Source organism: Schistocerca gregaria, chromosome 3 (assembly GCF_023897955.1).
Source record: "Schistocerca gregaria isolate iqSchGreg1 chromosome 3, iqSchGreg1.2, whole genome shotgun sequence".
Taxonomy (NCBI): domain Eukaryota; kingdom Metazoa; phylum Arthropoda; class Insecta; order Orthoptera; family Acrididae; genus Schistocerca; species Schistocerca gregaria.
The window spans coordinates 799716367-799741628 of record NC_064922.1 but is presented as its reverse complement, the minus strand read 5'-3'; the positions used below and the strand labels follow the sequence as shown (position 1 = coordinate 799741628).

The 25262-nt window shown below is 41.1% G+C and overlaps 1 protein-coding gene across 1 annotated transcript in view; it reads right to left on the bottom strand.

Annotated features, from left to right (window-relative positions):
- The window catches only part of LOC126355609 (5-hydroxytryptamine receptor 1-like), a 569460-nt gene that overhangs the window by 7231 nt on the left and 536967 nt on the right, over nt 1-25262 (bottom strand). Inside the window, exon 3 of the mRNA XM_050005971.1 lies at nt 19442-19807. Coding sequence (XP_049861928.1) covers nt 19442-19807 — 366 coding nt within the window. The remainder of the gene's footprint in view (nt 1-19441; nt 19808-25262) is intronic.

Sequence of the window (25262 nt, the reverse complement as noted above, 5' to 3'; positions counted from 1 at the left end):
AGTTTCCATCTGTGTCTTCTCGGTACACTGCCCCATCGATTAGTTTTCGGGCTCGCAGCCGCTGAGGCTCCGTTTCTAAATTTATAATTTAGCGGTATTTCTTTCGACAGTCTGTCGACTGGGCATACAGACCGAAGCTACAAATTTAGCGTCCGTCCTTTTAAATATCAGGCCTGCTATTTTTTGAGCAAGTAAATATTCTCCACAACAATACGCAAGGCTTTAGGGGTGAAACTTAACGTGTATGTAAAGAACGGAGGAGTTGTAGAGAGATTAAGATCTATGGCATCACTGTCACATGCAGGAAGTCTATCGGCAAACATCGGTAGGGTTCTAATCAAATACAATGTTAATCTTTCGCACTCCAACGTAGAAAGCGGGACATTTTGGTTTTGTCCATAATGGAGCGATGCTACATGCCTAGTATTTACACAATGGGTTGCAAGCGTGGCCTGTCATGCATTATACGGACCGTGCTTACAGTCCATGACAGATGGACGGAACACCAAAAGTACACACGGTTCTTACAGTCCAATAATTTGTCTGCGCCAGAGAATTGCATCGACGGTGGTCTATGCTATAATATAATGTAGAAATTGTGGCGCCGATATCATCTTTCTCGAACGCAGTGGTGATGAATTGCGGCGGCAATACGTTTTTCCAAATTTTAATATGTAGACATACCGGTTTCAGCCCCGATAGTGTATGGAATGCGACACTTTCTTTTATTAACCGACAATGACGTCGATACACTGCTAATGCTATTGACGCACACATATACCAGTTGGACCAAGCGTCTAATAGTAGATTTATTTGGTCCATGGCTCTTTGTCGCCGCACAACATCTGTGGATGATGTGCATCTGAGATCGCATGCGCAGCACAACGCCCTTGGGATTAAAAGGAAAGTTTCTCATACAATATATGCCAGCGATTCGCCAACTGTGTCAGATTCCCTGTCAGCATCTAACGGCCTTTCTCAATTAAAAACAACTTTGTGCGAAGCAGCCACTCCCGTCTGTCCCACGGTGTCAAATAACAGCCCTCCCCAGCCTACAACTGTAGAAACTCGATATGACAGTGATGATAGAAATTCTGAATGGGTTTCAACTATTTCGGATGCATCCATGATGAACATGTCACACTAAGCTGAACAGCTTGAAGAAGACTCTGTATCAGTGAAAGAATTCAAATCGTTCGTAAGGGCAACCAGAAATAGAGAAAAGGTTTTACCCATGGCCAAAACATATAAAAAGAATTGTTAAGCCGGGACCAATCAGTGACGAAAACCTCGTCAAGAAAAAAACACGTAAACGTACACAACAAATTTCAAAGACTGTCACTAGCGTTAGAAAAGGAAACAGGATGAAATTTACGTAGTGATGGCTTCAGTTATAAAATATCAACAGAACACAAATGGTTAATCGACCTCCTTTGACAACTCTAACAAAATTTATCTAAATACTACACTGAATCCACAACCCATTAAACACATGGAGGATAATCTGCAACATTCTTAAGCGACTACCCCGAATCGTGTGTAACGTGAAGTGCAAAAACATTATGTGTCTGGAGCAGAAAGATATTACAGTGTTTTTATTACAGCTAATACGCAAAAATAAGCAGTAGTTATCGTTATGTTGCACCAAGTTCCAGATAAGGACATACTGATACCTGAGCTCACCAAAGCCGCTTACAAATTTTATGCAGACAGCATGTCCACAACATAACAAGAGATGTAAATACAGACTTCGATAAAGTAGACAACATTTTAAGTTTTAAAAGGGGATTTCCCTCCTAACCGCTGTAGTCAATAATGTACGATTAAAAATGTCGCACAAAACTACAGGTGGTTGGGGGAAATCAAGGAAGCTTATTTGAGTGATAGTCAGACAGTGCTACATGTGAGATTAGAGTTGGAAAGACTAATGTAGATAAAACTAGCTAGCGACTGTAGCCAGCAGACTGGAAATGCTGTGACGAAGAAATTTTCTCCTATCACGGAATCATCACTTTTGATATAGGTACACTCTCACCGCATCACAGTGCCAGTGATTTGGACGGTATTACACAGTCAATGGGAAAATTTTAATGATTCTGAAAAGAGTATTATACAAGAAATGGAATAGAAAACAGTGACTTTAATAAATATGGACGTGGAACTAATATGTTGGTGGCGAAAGAAACGGACTTCGATAGTTTCGTGACCGACTACAAAAGTATTGTAGGCATTGCATGCAACAAGGCCGAACCACTACGATCTGAGACTGAAAGGCGGTCAGTCCCATGCTAAACAGCAGATTTAACGATCCACGGATAAGGCGATCCCATCAGATAACGAAGAACGTCGGATTGACGTTAAGAGGCGTGTCTTAAGCAGAGGAAAGAATATACAGAGACAGTTCGTAAAGAAAAGCGACAAACAAGGAAGAAATATTGTAGCTACTTGTCTGGTAACAATCTTTGGAATGCATTGTATCTCATAGCATCAGAGAAATTAAGGAAGGCTTACTTCCTGACGTCGCTACAAAACCTAGACGGTACGATGACATTAAACTTGGAGCATACTTTGAATTACACGTCAGTGTCTATTCGCAGATAAAGATGAAGACGATAATAAATACCATAAGAAAGTTAGGCATTTTACTGCAGCATCTGGAAGAACAGAATATGGTAAGGGCTTCACAAAACGGGTAATTCGTGAAATACCAGACCATATGGATCCCAAAAAGGCGTTAATAGCACAGTTCTACTTCGAGTGTTCAGCACCCTCCCGCAGCTTGTTACAACAGTCTACAACCGTTTCCTTTAAACCAGATGCACATCAAAACTATGAAACGGACCTAAAATATTGCAAACACTCAAACCTTGAAAAGAACGCAGCACATAAATCACCAAACTGCACCCAATTAGTCTTTTATACACAGAGCGAAGATCCTGGAAAAACTTCTATACATAGGGTAACTATTTCATCTACTCCAGAGATTTTCTACGTAATAATCAATACAGTTTCACGTCAGAAACAGACACAACTAATGCTCTAATGAAATTCAGAATTATAGTCAGTAGCAGCCTCAAAGGCAGAATGTATGTCATAATGGCGAGTCTTGATACACAAGAGGCCTCCGACGCCTTTCGGTAGCTTAGTATTTCGAAAACATTGTATGAATTTCAGTATCCTGGGAGGCTATATAACTTGACATGCAGCTAATTTCACCACAGAACTGCATCGTTATCTGCCAGTAACCTGTGAAAAGAGAGGACAGCAAATAAAGAATGGCCACAGGGTATTTGGTGCAGTGAAGGTCTATGCAACATGTTGTGTAATTAGTTAACTTATCTTGCCCTACTCAAGGCACTCTCTTATAGCCGCTTGTGCGGACGATCCAATTCTCTTAACTAAAGAAAGCGGTCCTGAAACTAAGAGTATCTATAACACAGGATTTGTAACAAATCGCAACTTGGGCCGCAGACAGCAAACTCCGATTCAACGGACAGAAATCAAAACTGCAAAGAAACGGCGATTGTGGCAAACATCGCCCGTATGGATAGAAGCACTATAGCTACAATACGAACCGAATTGGAATTAATAGAGCACAAAAGTTAAGCAGTTTATAGATAGTGAAAGCATACAGGATTACATGCTATGAGGAGCTGTGTGTTTTAGCAATTCTCGCGCACTTAACAAGATGCGAGAAACAACCGAATGGTATGACATAGACAACTGTAGAAACAGCCGATTTATCCAGAATAAGTGAGTTCAGGAATGACAATATTTATCAACCACAAGCTTATTCATCAACGACTGCTCAACGTCCATACTGAATGCTCAAACAGCCAAGTCTACCAATTTGCCATTCTAACTGCAATGAGCCAAGATTTGCAGTGCTCATCACGGACAACAGGATAATACCGGATTCGCTACGAACTTCGAAAAATCATAGCTTCATAATTTAATAAATACGATCAAAACACAGGAATATATAGAATTTCATCTGGTAGATAATTTTCGGATAAGTTAAAGTCCGTCCAGAAGCACGGGACTATGAACTAGCTGATAATATAGCTGAGAGGACAGACCGATCACGAAAAAAGACAGTTGCCGCCAACTACCTGTAAGTGCAACAAAGGAAAAACTAAGACAAAAGTCCCAAAACAAATGGGAGATTGAGTGTCAACGACCTAAAAACTGGAGAAACAAGAATCCGCAGTTATCTACGATCGCCAAATGTTTATCAGTTAAGCTGCTGTTATCACCGAATTTTACAGCCATGTTAGCAGGCCATGGTGAAGTGAAAGCCTATTATGAACGGTTCAAAGTAACGGAAAACCCACTGTTCACACGTCGGGAAAGAGACAAAAATTTTACCAGCGGTTTTAGACTGCAGTAATTTGACGGCAAAGAAGGAGACTCTAAGGAAGCAAACAAGCAAACAGTTGAAAACGGTGGTCGGTCTCCCATCATTATATCAGACATAGTTTTTAAATTAACAATATATTTTTTCAACTTTGGCAATTCGATAAGATTCTCAATTGTATAACAATACCTGACGTCAACTATAGCTTCATAACTGTCCCGGAAAACATGAATGCATGCTAGAAGCCTAACAGATTTGTAATAGTAACTCTCACAATCATTGGCTTCCCTCCAATACTAAAGTGGTGATCCATTGATGCCTCAGAACGTGTCCTACCAACCGATGCCTTCTTCTAGTGAAGTTGTGCCACAATGAATAGTACCTCCTCATTAGCTATTTGATCTATCCATCTAATCTTCAGCGTTCTCTTAGTACCACATTTCGAAAGCCTCTATTCCACTCTTGTCTAAACCTTTTATCGCCCACGTTTCACTTCCATACATGGCTAGATTCCATACAAATACTTTCAGAAAAGACTGCCTGGCACTGAAATCTATACTCGATGTTAACAGATTTCTCTTCTTCAGAAACACTTTCCTTGTCATAGCCATACATTTTATGTTCTCTCTACTTCTACCATCATCAGTTATTTTGCTCCCCAAATAGCAAAACTGATCTACTACCTTAAGTGTTCATTTCCTAATCTAATTCCCTCAGAATCGTATGATTTAATTTGACTACATTCCATTATCCTCGTTTTGCTTTTGTTGATGTTCATCTTATATCCTCCTTTCAAGACACTGTCCATTTCGCTGAACTGCTCTTCCAGGTCCTTTGCTACCTCTGCCCGAATTACAATGCCATCGGCAAACCTCAAAGTTCCTATTTCTTCTCCATGGAATTTAATTCCAACCCCAAATTTTTCTTTTGTTTCCTTTATTGCTTGCTCAGTATACAGACTGAATAACACTGGGGATAGGCTACACCCTGTCTCACTTCCTTCGTAACCACGGCTTCCCTTTCATGCCCCGGGACTCTTATAACTACCGTCTGATATCTGTACAAATTGTAAATAGCCTTTCGCTCCCTGTATTTGATCCCTGTCACCTTCAGAACTTGAAAGAGAGTATTATTGATGACATAAAATTCCTAAAATGGATTGGACTCCTCTAAGGACTGGTCTGAAGGTTGAAAGGTCGACTTCGCTCCATATCCCAGCCTCCCATTGCAGCTTTTTCTGTTTCCGGCTCTTGAAGAAGAATGTACCCCGCTTGCCGCTCAGACATTAAGACCGCTAATTTAAGTGTCCCCAGGAAAGTTCAAGCAGTCATAAAAACGAAGGTTGGCAACACACCGTGATAAGGAGTCCGTCTACTTTTGATCGGATACTGACATACGTCCTCATTCATCTGTTCGTCTACAGTAAAGTCAGAATTCATGCGGGCACAATGTCCTTTGGAGCTTTTACTGTATAAGGAACATGTAGCTGCGGACAGCTTCAGTCTGTCGGCTAATCCGGATGACGGCGGAAAGGTGTGCACCGAAATATCAGTTGAAGAAATGAAGTTTCAGTGCCCGCACGACCGAAATCTAATATTGGCTCGACTTTCATCACATCTTTCTCTGTTGAAAACCATGGCGTATTCTAAATTGTGCCATCACCTCGGCCACAACCGGAAGCTGACTTCGACTTAGTGTTGCACGCCCTGAAGAAGGACAGTTGCAGTAGTAAATGAAATGTACATTTTACAAAAGGAAGTGGTTTACGAAGCAGAAGGATCTCGCAGAAATCGACTCTGACCACCACGCCTACGGGCTTAACAAGATTGTAAAGCTCAGTGAGCAACCTGTGGCACTGTCTAGCAGCAGGAGGCGGAAAACTAAATATTTCAGTATATGGTTTGAAAACATTATATGATTTAGGTGTTTACCTTTTTTACATAAATTCGAGAGATAACAGCATACCGTGGTCATAGGGTACTTCTTCGAATCGTGATCACCTTTTAAGAGTTAGGGAAATGGGCAACACAACTGCTGTGGAATCTTAGAACATATTCCGCTGTCACATGTATTGAGGTACTTTGAACACTATGAACACTAACAGGCTAATCATCACCAATTCTAAAACATCGGCTGAAGCTAAACTCACACTTTTCACACTCTAAAAGTCTCAGATCAATGCGATCACGTGGATGCAACATTTATTGACTTCGAAACTTATTTCACTCAGTTCACTTGTTAATAATTGTACGATTAGTCCTGTAATCAAACGAAACTTGTGACTTTTGTGAGCATTTTTCGGTAGGCCCGACGAAGAACATTATATTGTATGAGGAGCCACTGACTCTTATAAAAGTTATTTAGGGTGCTCCCTGGGAAGCTTGTTGGGATCCTCGATATTAAAATAGAGTTTCAAAAGGAATTTGTCACCTTTAGCGAGAAATTCTTGATAGAGACGACGCAGAATTTTGTCTTGTGAGGAAAGGCATCACCGGATATAGAAATAATTTGAGACGAGCCCCAAGTTAGTTTCACGTTAAATACAATCTCAGATTACTCAGCGGGTGTGCCAGGCATGTGTAATGAAATACTGTATTACAAGTAGACTACATGTGCTCGGACAGATTTTATGGAGGGAATGTGGATGACATCGGAAGTTCACTGAGGCTTTTTGCAGATGATGCTGTGGTGTATCGAGAGGTTGCAACAATGGAAAATTGTACTGAAATGCAGGAGGATCTGCAGCGAATTGACGCATGGTGCCGGAATGGCAATTGAATCTCAATGTAGACAAGTGTAATGTGATGCGAATACACAGAAAGATAGGTCCCTTATCATTTAGCTACAAAATAGCAGGTCAGCAACTGGAAGCAGTTAATTCCATAAATTATCTGGGAGTACTCATTAGGAGTGATTTAAAATGGAATGATCATATAAAGATGATCGTCGGTAAAGCAGATGCCACACTGAGATTCATTGGAAGAATCCTAAGGAAATGCAATCCGACAACAAAGGAAATAGGTTACAGTACGCTTGTTCGTCCAATGCTTGAATACTGCTCAGCAGTGTGGGATCCGCACCAGGTAGGGTTGATAGAAGAGATAGAGAAGATCCAACGGAGAGCAGCGCGCTTCGTTACAGGATCATTTAGTAATTGCGAAAGCGTTACGGAGATGATAGATAAACTCCAGTGGAAGAATCTTCAGGAGAGACGCTCAGTAGCTCGGTACGGGCTTTTGTTAAAGTTTCGAGAACATACCTTCACCGAAGAGTCAAGCAGTATATTGCTCCCTCCTACGTATATCTCGCGAAGAGACCATGAGGATAAAATCAGAGAGATTAGAGCCCACACAGAAGCATACCGACAATCCTTCTTTCCACGTACAATACGAGACTGGAATAGAAGGGAGAACCGATAGAGGTACTCAGGGTACCCTCCGCCACACACCGTCAGGTGGCTTGCGGAGTATGGATGTAGATGTAGATGTAGATGTAGAATGTGCTTAAAACTGCCAAAATTTAAAATTATGACCTTCACAAAACGAAAACCTGCAACTGGGAACAGTTACATTGTAAAAATACGTTGAGGTAGCAATTTCTAGAGTCATGAAATGGAATGTGCACATAGAACCAGTTGTGGGTGAAGAATGCGGTAGACTTTGAGGTGTTTCGTAGAATGCAGGGAAAATACGATTAATTCGCAAAGGTGGCAGCGTACAAAACTGTCAAGTCACCCGTCATACAATATTGCTAATACTTGGGGAACCAAAGCAGATAGGGCTAACACGAAGGAAAGTAACATCTATAGTGACAGATTTGTTTGACTCTACCATGGACTTATGCCTCTGTAAATAGGAGCTGCATTTCATTCGTTCGACCATTCACCACAACATAGCACCACAAGAATCGCCGACGACAAAAATGGCTCTGAGCACTGTTGGACTTAACATCATAGGTCATCAGTCCCCTAGAACTACTTAAACCTAACAAACCTAAGGACATCGCACATATCCATGGCCGATGCAGGATTAGTACCTGCGACCGTAGCAGTCGCGCGGTTCCAGACTGAAGCGCCTAGAACCGCTCGGCCACACAGGCCGGCATGGACTTCATAGTTGTGTGAAGTATACAGATGTAGCTGTGAATGTCTAACCTTGAAGTGGCTTATTTACAGCCATTAGTGAACAAATAATAGAATTATGTCTCATCAGCAAATTATTTATTACCTGCGAAGTAACACAGGATATTAATGTGTCACATATCCACATTCTTATATTTCATGAGAACTAGTATATGTAAAATTGTTCAATGGTACTTATTGAATGTATATGAAGCGAAGCCTAGCACCAAAAATATTCATAGCAATTGTAGGCTCACCGCACATATGTTTCTTTGCTTGAATACGTTTTCGAGTTAATATACTACAGCTCGAAAACATCAACATTTTAGGTGATAAATACATTACATACTGACGAATAGCATGTCCTTTGTGAGCTGTAACGTAAAATGTGAGAAATTCCTGCTATCAAATAAGCACATTTGTACATCGTGATTGAATGACAGCTACATTACTAGGCATAATGAAGTTGGACCACAAAACATTTTCTTCCACGTTACCACTTGTAGTATTTTTAGTGCTCACAAGGAAGACCGCCCACAACCATGTCTAATCTCGGGATAGACAAATATGGAATCTGATCTCAATAATCTCCTTTTCAAAATAAATACTACGAAATTAATAACAAACACCGTCTGAGCCACAGCATTCAACTGATTTTTTGTGCTAAAACTGCTACTATCGATTGTAATTTCAGAGGATATTAAGAGGATTTTCGCCTTACGTTTTCAAATCAAATTCCCTGTATGCAAATTTTTATCTCATAAAGTACGCAACACAACTGTCGGTTTTGCGGATAATCAGTAAATGGCCTCTCACCAGATCTAGCGAACGGAATTAAATTCTGAGATGAAAACGAATTCACAATACAGCAGATCCCAGCACTTAAGAGCACACTTCAAGTTAAGGCGATTAAGGCGACGATATTAACACAGATCGTAACACGGAGTGAAGTCCAGTGCTTTGTAAGACCTTCATAAGCAGCTTTAAGCTTTCTGGTGTAGTAAACGACTGTAAGGCACTAGACACTACTTCATTAACGTGTTCCATAAAAGCAACGCAGGAGATTGCACTCAGCGTCCCGGTTAACTGTATCTGCGGCTTGCCGTAACCCGGGAAGAAGTACGTTAAACGTTACGGCGTTGGGTCGACCTCCCCTGCGGTGCCCCTTTCTTGCTAGGCATTACTGTTGCTGGATCACGGGAGGAAAGCGCAAGCACGGGAAACATGCGTTAGAAATATTTTCTTTTTGCAGTACTGCACCAGTATACACCAGTTTCCTTAACGAATCTCACTCTCATATTCAACAGTCAACCGTTTGATTACTTTACAAAAGGGTAAAAGTGTTAAATGTCTTAGGTTCAGCATGTAAGCGAGACAAAGTTTAGAAGACATTGGAAACTATTTTCAAAGTTTTTTGGAAGTTGCTACGTGCTCTTATTCTCTGACACTGTTTCAGTATATTCAGCGTGACTTGCGCACCGCGGGATACGCTTCCTCAGGAGATAAACACAGTTTATAATTGTAATACACACCTTAGTTTACGTAAGACTATACCTCTTAATGACTAGATTATGATAACGACTCATATTTTAAATTTTCTTCCATAAATATATGAAAATATTGAAAATAATTTTTTTGTTGCATCTGACAGCTGTTAGGTACGCAACCAGCAACTGGGATCTCACACCATGATCATGAAGTGGGCTAGCTGTTTAATATTAAACATGAATCTATCATAGATAAATAGGAAAGTTTGGGATTTCTTCCAGTACATAGTAATGAAGTGAGTGCTACCTCAAACATCCTATGCAGGTTGAAAGGGGTATGAGTGCAGACATTTCTATTGGTGACTAGGGGTGGTGTACTACACAACATTACACCAGCAACTACGTCATTTGTGGAGTAATAATTACAGACCATATATTTTTTGGTTAGGTAGTACCTGTAAGTACATGTGGCACAAGGAAGCCAATAACATTTATTTTCCCCATGGCAGCAGGTCAGAGAATGAGGTGTGGAAGCAGGAATGCAAAACCCGAAGTCTATACTGACAGGCGTCGTTCATTTCGCGGCCCGCATGCAGAAAACATCAAGGCGTCATGTTTGTGACGTATTTTTGCGAAGAGAGTTCGACGTAGAGAAAACGACAACTTACGCTCAGGTGTGCGCATTTTAAGGTACCACATAGAAAAACATTTTTTCTTAAATCCGGTACTAACCGTATAACCTGCTTCGCATGTTGAAGGCTCTTCTGCTCTTCTTAACTTACGATTCTTCGACGCTGTAGCATGCATCCCTGTAACCTGTGTCTTCCTGTGGTAAAGGACGTAAACAAACTTATTCCTTCAGGTATTCATGTTGCTACTTCTTCATTTTGTTCCTTATCTGTCCGCTTCAGTATCTTTACATTCTTCGATACTAGAATATTTCATGCACATCCAGTATTTTCTTCACGTTTTGGTTCCGCAAAACATACTTTCAGGTAACATTTATCTCTAATTCATAGCAAAATCAGATAAAAGCTGAGCTGCCAGTTGTGAGGCCACAGAACAAACCTATCACGATATCAGTAGAGACATTGCATTGCTTGCTTATTTTTTACTCTGCTTGGTGTTCATAATAATACCAATAACGTAATAATGGAATCATGTCTTCACAGACACATTCAGTGCAAGCTTTGTAGCAATGTTTGCTTGGTCGTTATCACAGTTGTCTTCGGCGATTCGTTTTGCATTCGACCAATAGAATTCGTTCGTGAACTGTTAGCCATGTGAACTTCCCTGTTTGAGGAGATTTTGCTATTCTTTTTCTGTACTTGAACTTCCAGAACTACTTTCAAATCAACGCTGCGTCCTCATGTTCGTCGTAAGGCTGCCTTTGTTTGACGGATGTACATTCTGTGGCGGAGATACTACAGTGCATAAGGAATCGGCTGAGATAATTACGATTTATTTCCTGTGATGAGATTTACATATCGTGGCGAGGTTATTTCGGCACTGTTAGTGAAGACATTTCCGTGAACAGGTGTCGGGTCGTATGCTCAACTGCATTGAAATAGGGCTCATAAGTAGCACTAATGTACAGCTGTTTAAAGCTAGTTAAGGCATCTCTCATGCTTTAGTTTGCTTAATTTAGTGACAGCTGTAAACTTATGTTACGATGTTCTTCTACTTGTACCTTAAGATCTTGCGTTGTAGGTTTCAATATCCCTACGGGGCTCTAACGTTTTCCGCTTATATTTACTGACAATATATTTGCTTTTCAATTCACGAATCCTGCCATTTATTTTTTCTTTCTGCTACTTGAATGTCCCCGGTTGCTTCGCCACCATCTTACTACCAGGGCTATTCAGAAAGAAGGGAACGTTCCGGCATTAAAACAAAGTACTAGAAATACATTTTTTATATACATCTGAAAGGGAAACTGACATACTTCTTCTCCACATAGTCACCAACCCCTTTGAGGCACTTATCATAGCGGTGGACGAGCTTTGAAAGATCTTCGTCGCTAAATTCTGCCGCCTGACGCAAGAGCCAGTTAGTCACGCCTGCCTGGAGTTCCGCGTCGTCATCAAAGCGCTGCATTGTAAGCCAGTTCTTCATCTTGGGAATCAAGTAGCAGTAGCTTGGTGTAAGATAGGCTGTAGGGCGGATGAGGGACAATTTCCCATACAAATGAATTAAGGAGTTGTTTTGTACAGTTTGCCGTGTGAGGTAGGGCATTGCCCTGCAAAATTCAAATTTTGGGAGTCAGCTTTCCTCGGCGTTTGTTTTGAACTGCTCTTCTAAGGCTGTGCAAAGTTTGACAGTACCTGGCAGAATTTATGGTTGCTCCACGTTCGAGAAAATCAATAAGAAGCACATCTTGCCTATCTCAAAAAACTATCGCCATCAACTTCGTTGCCGACAAGGTTTGCCAACATTTTCTTCGTTTTTGGGGGGACCTTGTGTGTCCCCACTCTATGGACTGTAATTGTGTCTCGCAGTTGACGTGTTTAACCCAAGTCTCGTCACCGGTTACGAATCGATCCAGTAATGATCAAAAAGTTTGTTGTAGGCCTCCGGAAATGTCAACGTTGCCCCCATTGTTTGTTCTTTGTGGTGCTCTGTAAGCATTTTGGGCACCCATCCTACACAAGCTCCTTTACTGTGAAGCGACGGTTTTCACGAATCGTTTCGTCAACTTTAGGGACCAGATCGTCAATGCTCCAGCGTTCACTCTTCTCTTCGTCTTGAACGTTGGTTTGGCCATTTTTAAACGGAATGCACCATTTCCGGACGGAACATTCACTCATTAAGTTGTTTGCGTACACTTCGCACAGTGCACGATAAATTTCTATTGGTATTAGTTTTTTTTAACAAGAAAAACCACATCACAGACCGCATCTCACAACAGGCGAGATTTTCAATTGCAAAGCACATTTCAAATTCGAATATCGAAACAACCAGACACGCAGAGAATTTCCCGCTGTCATGGATGGGTGCCGGACTGCTGAGCACTTACATACCAAAATATGCGCGATCGGCTCCCGTCTAGCGGCGTCAGGCGGAAACCCTCCCTAGTTTCTGAATAGCCTTCGTATATTACAAGAGCTAACTTCACGGCCTACAAGTGAAGAGATCAAGAAGCACTCACCTGCAGACCTGCCACTAAACAACATCAGTAATAAAAAGTCATTGTCCTTATGCATTCCGGTTGCAAGTGCTGAGAACGGTAGGTCGACATGTGCTCCATTCCTACTACTGTTGGTGAAGTATTGGGTCGCGTAAACTAATATAAGATTACAATATTATATATAAAGGCCATTCATGCCTTAAAATTGTATACAGTTATTCACGAAATGCTTACACAAACGGGAGGCTGTCCCATCACACATCTGTATTCTATCAACTAAAGGCCAATTCATATAAAATGCAATCGATTACCTTTGCGAAGTAATATATTCACTGTGAAATAAGCAAATATCCGTTGCACCAAATTTGTGAAAATATGTTTGTTGTGTGACTATTTCCTATTAAATTCATGAGTCAGATCGCGATTAATTTCTTTCTGGATAATTACAAATGCACATCCTGCTTATCGTGAAAGTCTCAGGGCTAATTATCATTAATTTGTGAGTAGTCTATGCTTTTTTAACACACGCTTCTTTCAAACATAATTACAACAAACAGTTACAAGTATGTTGATTAGGGCTGATATCGATAGTATGTAAACTTGACATTCATAAATCGAAAAGAATTAGAATCAACTGGCCTTTAAGGATGACTTTCTGAAACTCTCTGAGAGCCCACAGGAGGCGACCATACAGAGCCACCTGCCAGCAAGGACCAGAGCGGAACGCCTCTTACAGTCTCGTTACAAAAGACCAGATTCATGATGAATCAGAAATATCGAACAAAATTACTTGAAATAGAAAAGCGACAATTTACGAGGATAAATAATTTCAAGCAACATAGAGGAATTTCATGACAATATATGAAAATGGTCCAGAGAATGCGATAGGCGATCAGATCTTAAAAACGGAGAGATAATATCGGATAACTAAAGTCTTTTACTGGTAAATTCTATGTTCTAGTATGCAAGAGCAAGACATTATAATATTGTGGTGAAAACAGAATGTTAGTACATCAGTGAATGCCTCTCGATGAACTACTGGGTGTAATCCTATGTGGGACTAGCTGGAAATTTCCTAGCAACAAAGGAGTCTATCAGCATGTGCGGATCATCTCGTAGACTTTAAGGAAAAGGAGGCTGATATTTCTTGGAGAGCTGTACAGAATGAACAAAGATGGACTATCCCAACAAATAAAAGTGGGAATGCCAAACCTTTTAAGAGTCATTTTTTCACAAAGCATATTTCCAGTGATACTCGGTTTTCGGTACTCTTCTGCATGTCCCAAGATATGTTCAGTTACCAAAGCAAGGATAAAATGATTCAAGCAAGGGTTACTAGGTAGCGCATGGTGGTTGTACGAGCCACTGCTACCCTCTGGAGTTCCAAGTGACAAACATGACAAACATCAATGTCTCCACTACTTATCCATACGTAGTTTGTGCGCATGTTTACCTATGTTTGTATCGGTAAAATATATTTGTAATGGAGGAAGATAATTTGGGCAACAAAAACATTAAAATAACTTGGAGAAGAAAGGTAATCAAGGCTTTTGTTTTGCAAGATTTACACATGATAAATGAGTTAGTTAAAGGTATGAAATTATCACATGTAATTTCTGCGTACACTACCGAGTACTTTGATTTTAAAGAAGCTGGTTTTGTCTGTCCTGGCGTGTAAGATTTCCTGATGGAGTACGATCAAAGTGTCTCTTACTCATCCACCTCAAATATCTATTAAAAATTCCCAGACTGCAACAGAAGGACGGAAAAATGTAAATGTATTTAAAGGAACAAAGGCCGTGACTGATTTAATCGATGCAATATTTCATCTGAAAGTCCACCCACGTTCATCAGTTGTAAAGCAAAAAGACCTGTTGACGAAGTTGCCATTTCTTCCTCAGCAGCAAAGGTACTTTAACACTAAACTTTGCAACAGCTGATGCCAAGAAAGATATTATGTAAGAAATGGAGGTCGATACTGAGTGTCTTTTTCCATGAACTTAAATCCGTTAGCCTCTTGCCAAATTCATAGGCATAAAAATGATTTTTAATGATTAATAATTCAAACATTACTGCTGTATTTCTGTATTGTATTGTCACAAATAAAAGCGTAGTGCCTCCGTATTAATAACACATTCAACAAAACTTTGTTCTTTGCGCATGGAACCAGTCTGTTCCCTGGTGTGGAACCCAGAACATTATCCACAAATTATTTGTTCCCTAATTTGTCTCGTAAATTCTCGAAAAGGTGGGGAGAGGAACATAGCTGTGAGGTATCTACATCTACGTCTATACTCTGCAAACCACCGTGAGGTGCATGGTAGAGGGTACGTCCCATTGTAATTTATGTTTATTCCTTTTAATTTCACGAATGGAACGTGGGAAGAAAGACTATTTGAATGCCTTTGTGCGTGCAGTAATTATTGTAATTTTATCCTCACGACCCCTGTGTGACCGATATGTCGGAGTTGTAGTATATCCCTAGAGTAAACATTTAAGGCCGGTTCTTGAAACTTTAATACATTTTCTCGGAATAGTGTACGTCTGTATTCAAGTGCCTGCCATTTCAGTTGTATCTCTGGGACACTCTCCAATGGATGAGACAAACCTGAAGCCATTCGTGCTGCCCATCTCCGTATGAGTTTAGTATCCCCTGTTAGTCCCGTCTGGTATGAGTCGCACGCACTTGAGCAAAAAGTTCTTAATCCAGTCCAAATTTCTCTTGATACCCCATATAAACGCATTTTTGACAATAAGTGTAAGTGCAGTGCTGAGTCAGATGCTTGTCGGGAATAAGAAATATAGCATCTGCCAGGTCGCTTTGATCCAAAGCTTTCAGTATGTCATGTGAGAAAACTGAGAACTAGGTTTCACATGTTTTCAGAAACCAAGCTGGCTGCCATTGAGAAGGTCAATCTGTTCAAGATACCTCATTATGTTTGATCTCAGGATATGTTCTAAGATTCTACTACAGATCGCTTTCTAGGATACTGGAAGGTAGGTTTGTGGATCACTTCTAAAGCCCTTTCTGTAGACGGATGTGACCTGTGCCTTTTCCCAAGAACTGGGAATCTACGATAGATTACAGCGAGAATACAGCCTAAATCAGCCGAAAATTCAGGAAAGGGTTTCTATCGGGGCCTGGAGCTCTGTTCAGTGTTAACGATTCCAGCTGTTTCCCAACACCACTGGCACTAATACTTATCTCATTCGTCTTTTCACTGGTACGAGGATTAAACTGGGGCAATTCTTCTGGGTTTTACTTTGTAAAGGAATATTAGAAAACGGGGTTAAGCTTTTCAGTTTTTCCTTTGCTATCATCAATTTCAGTTCATGTCTCATTCGCTAGGCACTGGACACTAACTTTGGTACCACTAACAGCCTTTATATACGACCAGAATTTCTTATGATTTTACCAAATGTCATTTGACAATATTCTGCAATGACAGTCATTGAAGGCACTACGCAATGGTCTATTGACAGCTAAAGGTGTTTCATTCAGCGTCTTTCTATTAATAGCCCTACTCTTTGTGTTATACCTCTTATGCTATAATATCTGTTTCTTTAAAAGGAGGTTCCCTCCAATTATGAGCTGTTCCACTGGGTAGGTACCTATCCACTGAGTGGTCAACTATTCTTTTAAACTTGAGCCAGAGTTCCCCTGCATTCTCTGACCTGTGCTGTAAGTTTCAAGTCCCTCTCTGAGAGGTGACATTAGTGATTTAATCTAGTTTACTGAGTATACATATCTTTCTGCTTGTTTTAGTCGTCCTTTGCACTTTGGTAATCATTGTTGCCACAACCGCGTCATGGTCACTGATACCAGTTTCGACGTGGGCATCCTCAAAGAAGTGAAATATATTTTTTTTCCGTTAGATCCAATATATTTCCGTCATGAGTAGGTTTCTTAACTACCTGTTGTAGGCTGTTTTCTGACAAGGCATTTAGTTATGTTCCATAGGCTATCTTATCACACCCACTACTAACAAAACTATTTTTCCCAATTAATTTTTGGATTATTAAAGGCTCCACCGATGATTACAGTATGACTGGGGAACTTATGTTCAAGTGAAATGAGGTTTTCTCTGAAGTTTTCGGTTACATCAGGAGGTGAGTCTGGTAGGCGATGGAAGGATCCAGTTATTTTATGCCCACACCTGATACTGAGTCTTGCCCAAATTATCTCAAATGCAGCTTCAGTTTCTATTTTGGCAGTTTGAGATTTTTTTTTCTACTGAGGCAAATATACTACCTCCATTTCCCATTTGCCTTTCCTTTCCATATACACTGAAATTCTCCCCAATACTCTCACTGTTATCAATTTCAGGTTTCAACCAGCTTTCTGTACCTAATATTATGTAAGCTTCACTACTGTTCATGAGCGCTCCAAACTCTTGCACTTTGTAGCGAATGCATGGGCAGTTAACCAGTAGGACTGTAGTACTCTCGCCTATGTGGCGCATTTCTTTCATCTTATACTGATACTTCTGGGTTGACTACAGCTACCGTTATCTGGATTGGACGAAGGGTCTCCTATCTAAAAAGGACCTTGTGTGCACCTCACACACAATCGGCAGGCTTTGATATGTAGTGCACACCTGACTTATTTATGGGAACCCTACCGTTCTCATCCCAATGGTGCAAGTCCACGAAGGTCACAGCCTAGCTTGTCGCAGAAATTTCGATGTCTCTGGTTCAGTCCTTCAACTCGACTCAGTACCAAAGGGCCACGATCAGTTTTGGAAAAAATGCTGCAAATTATGTGCTTCGTTGAAACTCCACGCACAAGACTGGTCTTCTCAGCCTCCTCTGGCAGTCGCTGGAATGACCCAAGAATGACTTAGGAGCCCAGATGAATGGCAACATTAGTTCCAACGTGCGTCACAATCTGCAGTTAGTTGCATCCTGTTGCCTCAATGGCTTCCGAAATAGCTTCTTCAGCATGTTGATTGAGGCCCCCAGGCATACAGCCGGCCGGAGTGGCCGAACGATTCTAGGCGCTACAGTCTGGAACCGCGCGACCACTACGGTCGCAGGTTCGAATCCTGCCTCGGGCATGGATGTGTGTGATGTCCTTATGTTAGTTAGGTTTAAGTAGTTTTCAGTTCTAGGGGATTGATGACCTGAGAAGTTAAGTCCCAAAGTACTCAGAACCATTTGAGCACAGACATACACACTTCGTGCGCCTGGTGCCATTTCCTGTCCCTTGCTGCAATTTCTCTAAGAAGTGCCATCGTTGGGCGTATGTTTGAACGGCGGACGGTTAATAGACACTACCTTTTTGCATTTGCCTCCTTCTGACACCGGACAAAACAGGTTTCCCCGCAAAAGGTGAAGCGAGTCTCACTGAGTGAGTTTAAATTTCAGAGAAAGACAGCACTTGTTGATTACGGGGGGGGGGGGGGGGGGGGGTCAGTACAGCACCGTGAGCCATCCCTGGTCCCCAATCAACCTGCTGTACATGACGTCTAGATCTACCATTGAGTCACCACTCGCGGTCAAATGGACGGGTAATGACAGGACCTGTACTTTCTGCACAGGAGACAGGATACACTGGAGAGGATTGCACTTGAGTTACCTATCGTACAGGTATGACAGGTACACGACTCTCGGGAGCTCTTCCAACACACCGATTTGCAGCTGCTGTCAGTCGTGTGACAGTAGACAGGGCGATTTCCTACTGCTTACGAAGACAACCAACTCATCCCGTATTTGAAAACAGGAATAACAGTGGAGCTTCATTTTGGCTGCTGCAATGTATTACAAGGTATCAGAACATCTTCCCAGTTTTTTTATAGATAAAAGTAAGTTAATTACAAAAAGAGATATATTGTTTTTGATTCCCCTTAGAAATATGATGTTTGACATTTAGAACTTTTGACATTCCACTCTCGGAAAGTCCTTCAGGGGTGTAATACCACGGAAGCACACGTCGGAGAATGGAACGTGTTTCGAAAAAAAACACATTGTTTATAAGGGATTCAAGTCAAACGAAGGACTCCAAAGACCAGGAGGTCAAAGCCGGAATAACTTATGTAACAACGTAGCGATGTTATGAAGAAGATTTGAAATCAGATTAAACTCCGTACAGAGAGAACAAACTTAAGTTGTAGCATGATCTCAAAGTGGTCAATTAACCAATTAAAATCCGCAGCTTAGTGGAAAAACGGTTAAACTAATGGAAATGGATAAAAAATTGGTACGGTATTTCGTCTTCCTCCGTGAAATATTTACAACGTTATTTCGGCTGCGAGACGCCACTTTGCCCTGTCCTTGAAAGTGTGACTGTGCATTGTGTGACATAATCCGTAGCCGAGACAATCTGTAGGTAGCGCATACGCGAAACCTACCTTTCTCTCTTTGGCCAGCGCGAAGCGCAGCCGGCGCTGCTGCGTCTGTCGTGGGGGCGGAGACGACTGCGAGGAGAAGCCGGCGGACGGCGGCGGCAGCGTGGCGGAGGCGGTGGCGGCGCCGCCCCCCGTCGGCGTGACCGGCAGCGCTAGCGCCGGGGGCGGCTTGCGGCGCCGCGACCGGAAGGCGCCCAGACCCACGACGCCGCCTCCGCCGCCGCCGGCCCGGGCCCCCGGCGACGAAGACGCCGCCTTCTTCTTGGACCGCGAGCGCGGCGTCAGCATGGGGCACTGCGACTCGTTGGAGCGGCGCGGCAGGCTGGACGTGGCGAAGCAGCGAGTGCTCGAGCCGGTCTGGCCGCTGCACTGCGACCACAAACAGAGAGACCTCAGCCTCCAGGGTTGGACACCGGACCGCAACACAACACACGTGCCAGTGTACACACCGTAAGGGGACAAGCTTGTGAAAAATGACCAAAAATTTGAAAAAAAATCTTGGTCTATAGAAAAGAGCATTTGATGCTGTTTTCAAAAATGTATAGTTAATGTGCATTATCATTTTCCGTCGGTTCTAAAATTGAGGTTGAACGTAATGTTGCACAGGGACACGCCCAACTGTCAGTTTGAAGTGAGTCGGAATACGTGATGCATTATTTTGTCCTTCCGTCTTTTCCGTCGTTAGTTACGGATCGTTAACACGGGTGTATTGCAGAAGGCGCTGACTCCCGGAATCAAAGTAGAGGCATATCTAGAAGGCTATGGTTTGTATGTAAACAAAGAACTGAGAATATATGATTTCGGAATTTCATACACCTGCTGTTTTGTAGTCATTATGTGTTGTTCTGTTTCTGTGCTACAAATGCCGAGAGTAAAGAAATTTCGCCCGAAACGAAAGTTTCGCGGCAACCAGCTCCAAACACAACCGAGTAATACACATCAGCTGCTTCAAAAGGCGCCCACGAAAACTCTGTCTACAGGTAGTGCTTCCCGACTTTAACTTTAGCTTTCTTAATGTAATAAGAACAAGCCTAGTAGCATTGTGAGCAGCAATAACTGCGGTAATGTTAGTGTGAACTTAAATACGCTGTCAAGACATTTCAAGAATGCTGTGAAATGTAAGCACTACAATTGTGAAGATTGTATTGACGTTTCTGAGGCGATTTCAGCAAGGGAGGGTCTTTCACGTCGGTTAGTGATTGCCTGTAACTAGTTTAAGATGCACTGTGATACTATCACATGGCAAGTAACTGATAATCGACGTTACAGTGTAAATATTGAGCTTGCTTATGCATTGCGATGTACTGGAAGAGGAAGGAGAGCTGCTCAGGCGTTTTGTGCAGTGATGCTTTGCCTCCACCGCCACTGTGGTTTGACAGATACAATAAATTAATACATAATGCTTTAGTATCGGGATCGGTTGGTAGGGCATATTCTGAGGCATCAAGAGATCACAAATTTAGTACTGGAGGGCAGCGTGGAGGGTAAAAATCGTAGAGGGAGACCAAGAGATGAATACACTAAGCAGATTCAGAAGGATGTAGGCTCCAGTAGGTACTATGGGATGAAGAAGCTTGTACAGGATAGAGTAGCATGGAGATATGCATCAAACCCGTCTCAGGGTTGAAGACCACAACAACAGCAACAACATGCTTTATTTGGTGTAAGTGAACATTCAATAAAAAGAGCACCAGGAGAAGCAGTGGCCTTGTATGAGAATACTGATAGTGTAGCAGCCTTTGATGGATCTTGGCAGAAGAGAGGTCATACTTCTCTGAATGGGGTTGTAACTACCACATTTATTGGAACTGGTAAGATACTAGATTATGAATGTCTGACAACCATGTTTGTGTAAAGAGCTTTGATGGCCCAAGTGGCAACATTGAAACGAAAGGAGTTGTAAACTTTTCAGAAGATCAGAGGTTAGTGGTGGTGTGAGGTTTGTAGGCTACCTTGTCGATGGACACTGTAAAGCACACACTACTGCTGTTAATGACAGACCATATGGGGACACTCTAATAGAGCAGTCTGAATGTATTGGCCATGTAAGGAAAAGAATGGGGGCTCAGCCGAGAAAATTATGTAAAGACTTCAGTCGAAAACAACTGTCAGGTGGAAAACACACAAGTGGTCCAGGTCGTCTTCCAAACAGTAAAATTGATTCTTTCCCTCAATATTGTGGACTAGCAATAAGGTAAATGTAGGAGATTGGGAGAACATGAGACGAGCTGCTTGGGCAATATCATTTCACTGAGTGTCGAAATCCCACAGCATAGTTTGTATCCAAAAGGGGAAGATTCATAGTACAAGTATTGGTTGAGAAACGCTACAGGCATACATTATACCGACCAATCCCTACCACTTGCTGTAATGGAGGCAATTAGGCCCATATGAATGGATGTGGCAAGTAAAAATCTATTTACGAAATGTATTGCATGGGGTCTCTCAGAATGCAAATGAAAGCTTCGACGGCTGTATATGGGAGAGAATACGTAAAACTGTATTTGTTGGGCTGACACTACTGAGTATTGGTGGAACACATGCAATAACAACATTCAGTGATGGTGCAATTTCAAGGATCAGTGTTATGAAGAAATAGAACATCCAGACGGGAAGGTATATGGCTTCAGCTCTAACTGCTATTAATAAGTGGCGGGTAACCGAAGCAGAGACAGCTGCAGAAGCTGCCACCAAGGATAAAGAAAAGAATGAAGAGAAAGAGTATGGAGGACAAGGAAACAGGAGGACAACTGAGAATAGTGGTAAGTTAATATCTCTGTAAATATTCTTTTGCGATTTACCGAAAACTTGAATTTTCATCATTCAGGTACACGTTTCTGCTAAATTACTGAAGTTACACTCACAAAAATTGGTACAGACATTTTTAATGACCTCCTCTACCTCCCTTGACTACTATGTATTGCAAAATTTATAACATGATGGTGATATGCGTGATAGTTGAGCTACATTTTAAAAGGTTTTTGTTGTAGTAAAATAAATTACTAGTGTTTTTCACAGATCAGCATTAGGGAAGGAAACTGAAGGCATAAAACACTTATGTGAATGCTGCCTGCACTCTGACTCCTTTTGCAGGCAGTACAGTAAATGGTTCCAAACAAAATGGTACTGCAGTGAAATAATGTTCCATTTTTATACTGTTACAAATACTGCTGTTAGTACCAAAATATAATAAATATCTCAATAACTTTTTGGAAAATGCTTTGACTAATGATCCTAATCGTGTATAAGAATTTTGAGCTATCTCTCATTTATAAATCACTTGCACTATGAAGGTGAAGATAATGCTAAAAATGTAGCCTGTACAGGGGCTTGTAATGCCTCTACATTCGTACAACAAGTACACGCCAGGAAACAGAACATTAAATCATAGATAATAACCTAATGACTGTGACAAAATTGTGAATGACAATGAGATGACATAAATCACCTAACATGAAAGGATACAGCAGTCCCACCAAAATACTGTACAACGTCATACATGTTTATAAATGAAAATTGCAAAATTGTAGATGATCCACAGCATTAATTTACTTTGTCAACAAGTTATTATCTATATAATCTGTTGTTGTTGTTGTTGTTGTCTTCAGTCCTGAGACTGGTTTGATGCAGCTCTCCATGCTACTCTATCCTGTGCAAGCTGCTTCATCTCCCAGTACCTACTGCAACCTACATCCTTCCGAATCTGCTTAGTGTACTCATCTCTCGGTCTCCCTCTACGATTTTTACCCTCCACGCTGCACTCCAATGCTAAATTTGTGATCCCTTGATGCCTCAAAACATGTCCTACCAACCGATCCCTTCTTCTAGTCAAGTCGTGCTACAAACTTCTCTTCTCCTCAATCCTATTCAATACCTACTCATTAGTTACGTGATCCATCCACCTTATCTTCAGTATTCTTCTGTAGCACCACTTTTCGAAAGCTTCTATTCTCTTCTTGTCCAAACTAGCTATCGTCCATGTTTCACTTCCATACATGGCTCCACTCCAAACAAATACTTTTAGAAACGACTTCCTGATACATAAATCTATATTCGATGTTAACAAATTTCTCTTATTCAGAAACGCTTTCCTTGCCATTGCCAGTCTACATTTTATATCCTCTCTACTTCGTCCATCATCAGTTATTTTGCTTCCCAAATAGCAAAACTCCTTTACTGCTTGAAGTGTCTCATTTCCTAATCTAATTCCCTCAGAATCACCCGTTTTAATTTGACTACATTCCATTATCCTCGTTTTCCTTTTGTTGATGTTCATCTTATATCCTCCTTTCAAGACACTGTCCATTCCGTTCAACTGCTCTTCCAAGTCCTTTGCCGTCTCTGACAGAATTACAATGTCATCGGCGAACCTCAAAGTTTTTACTTCGTCTCCATGAATTTTAATACCTACTCCAAATTTTTCTTTTGTTTCCTTTACTGCTTGCTCAATATACAGATTGAATAACATCGGGGAAGATAATCTAAGAATAAATTATTTTATCTAATCTGGATATAAAACCATCCCTAGGAGTTATCCACATTCCTTAGTTATACAAAATATGCTTATTTTCTGCATGTGAATCGTTGGATTTGATAACCTCATTTGCGCAATGTTGCCCATTTTCAGGTATGTTAAAAAACAAAAATGACAACTCGACTCTACTCTTGTGTTTACAATATTACAAAACTGCGTGGTGTCACTTAGTTCTCTCCTTGATTATGTGTCTTTGTTTTGTGCATTCCTAATCTGTCGCTGAGACACGATTTTTATTTGCTTATAGTAAAAAATACATACAACACACCATTTCTCGTAGTTACTCAGTAACAAGTCTCAAAAGTACTGTCAGTTCACTGTCATAAATTAATGCCCAATATCCATGCTGTCTTTTCTATTAAAATTTTAAGAAATTTCATTTGTCAGAATCTCCCGTAGTGCTTTTTTAAATATAACGTATACATAAAACGTTTGAAAGCATGAAATATGAAACAATAATGAGGATTTCGTAGAATCACGCACCTCCCTCTCCGATGATTTAAAGGAAAGAACAAAGGACAGGTTTTTAAGCACTGACCTATATTTTCCTTTTAAAGGCATATTTGTAACTCTGTCCTTACTTTTATCGTTGAAAGATATGAAGGTGGCCGACTTTGCACAAAACAGGTTGAAATGGGCCCACACCTTCGTATTTACTGTGCTATAATGGATAGCGATAAGTGAGTGTCTAACGTTAGTGTTATACAAGATGATTCAGCGGCTCCTACCTAAAGGTTTTATGCAATGTGCAACTCCAGCAACAATCACATGCGGGTTTTCACACTCTCTCGCTCGCTGCATGGGAACTATTTGTCCCACAGCAAAAACGAATGGGACATTTTTTCTAGGAAATGTAATAGAGTTAAACTTCATACTGGGACACATTTTCGCTGGAAGCAACCGTTTTCGCGTATGAAGATCTCTTTTGTATATTTTTCTTGAATCATTCGAAAACTATGGCTTGTAGCGAAAACGTGTCCCAGCACAAAAATTTCCAGCCAAAAACGCTGTTCATTTATTCTGTAGGACCAATAGTTTGCATGTAGTGAGAGAAAGAATACAAAAATGCTTAGCATTTTAATGCTTTACACATTGCATAAAATTCTTAGGTTGCATTTTTTGTGGTGTTCCTCTTCTTATAAATGCCAAGAGGAACAATACCAAAAATTCGACATGTACGTAATATGTAGAAAATCGTCCAAGCAACCTGTAAGTACAGTTCAAAATAGTACTGCATAATAGCAAAAACCAACCGCCAGAACTTTTCATAACCTATAGGTACATTGACTT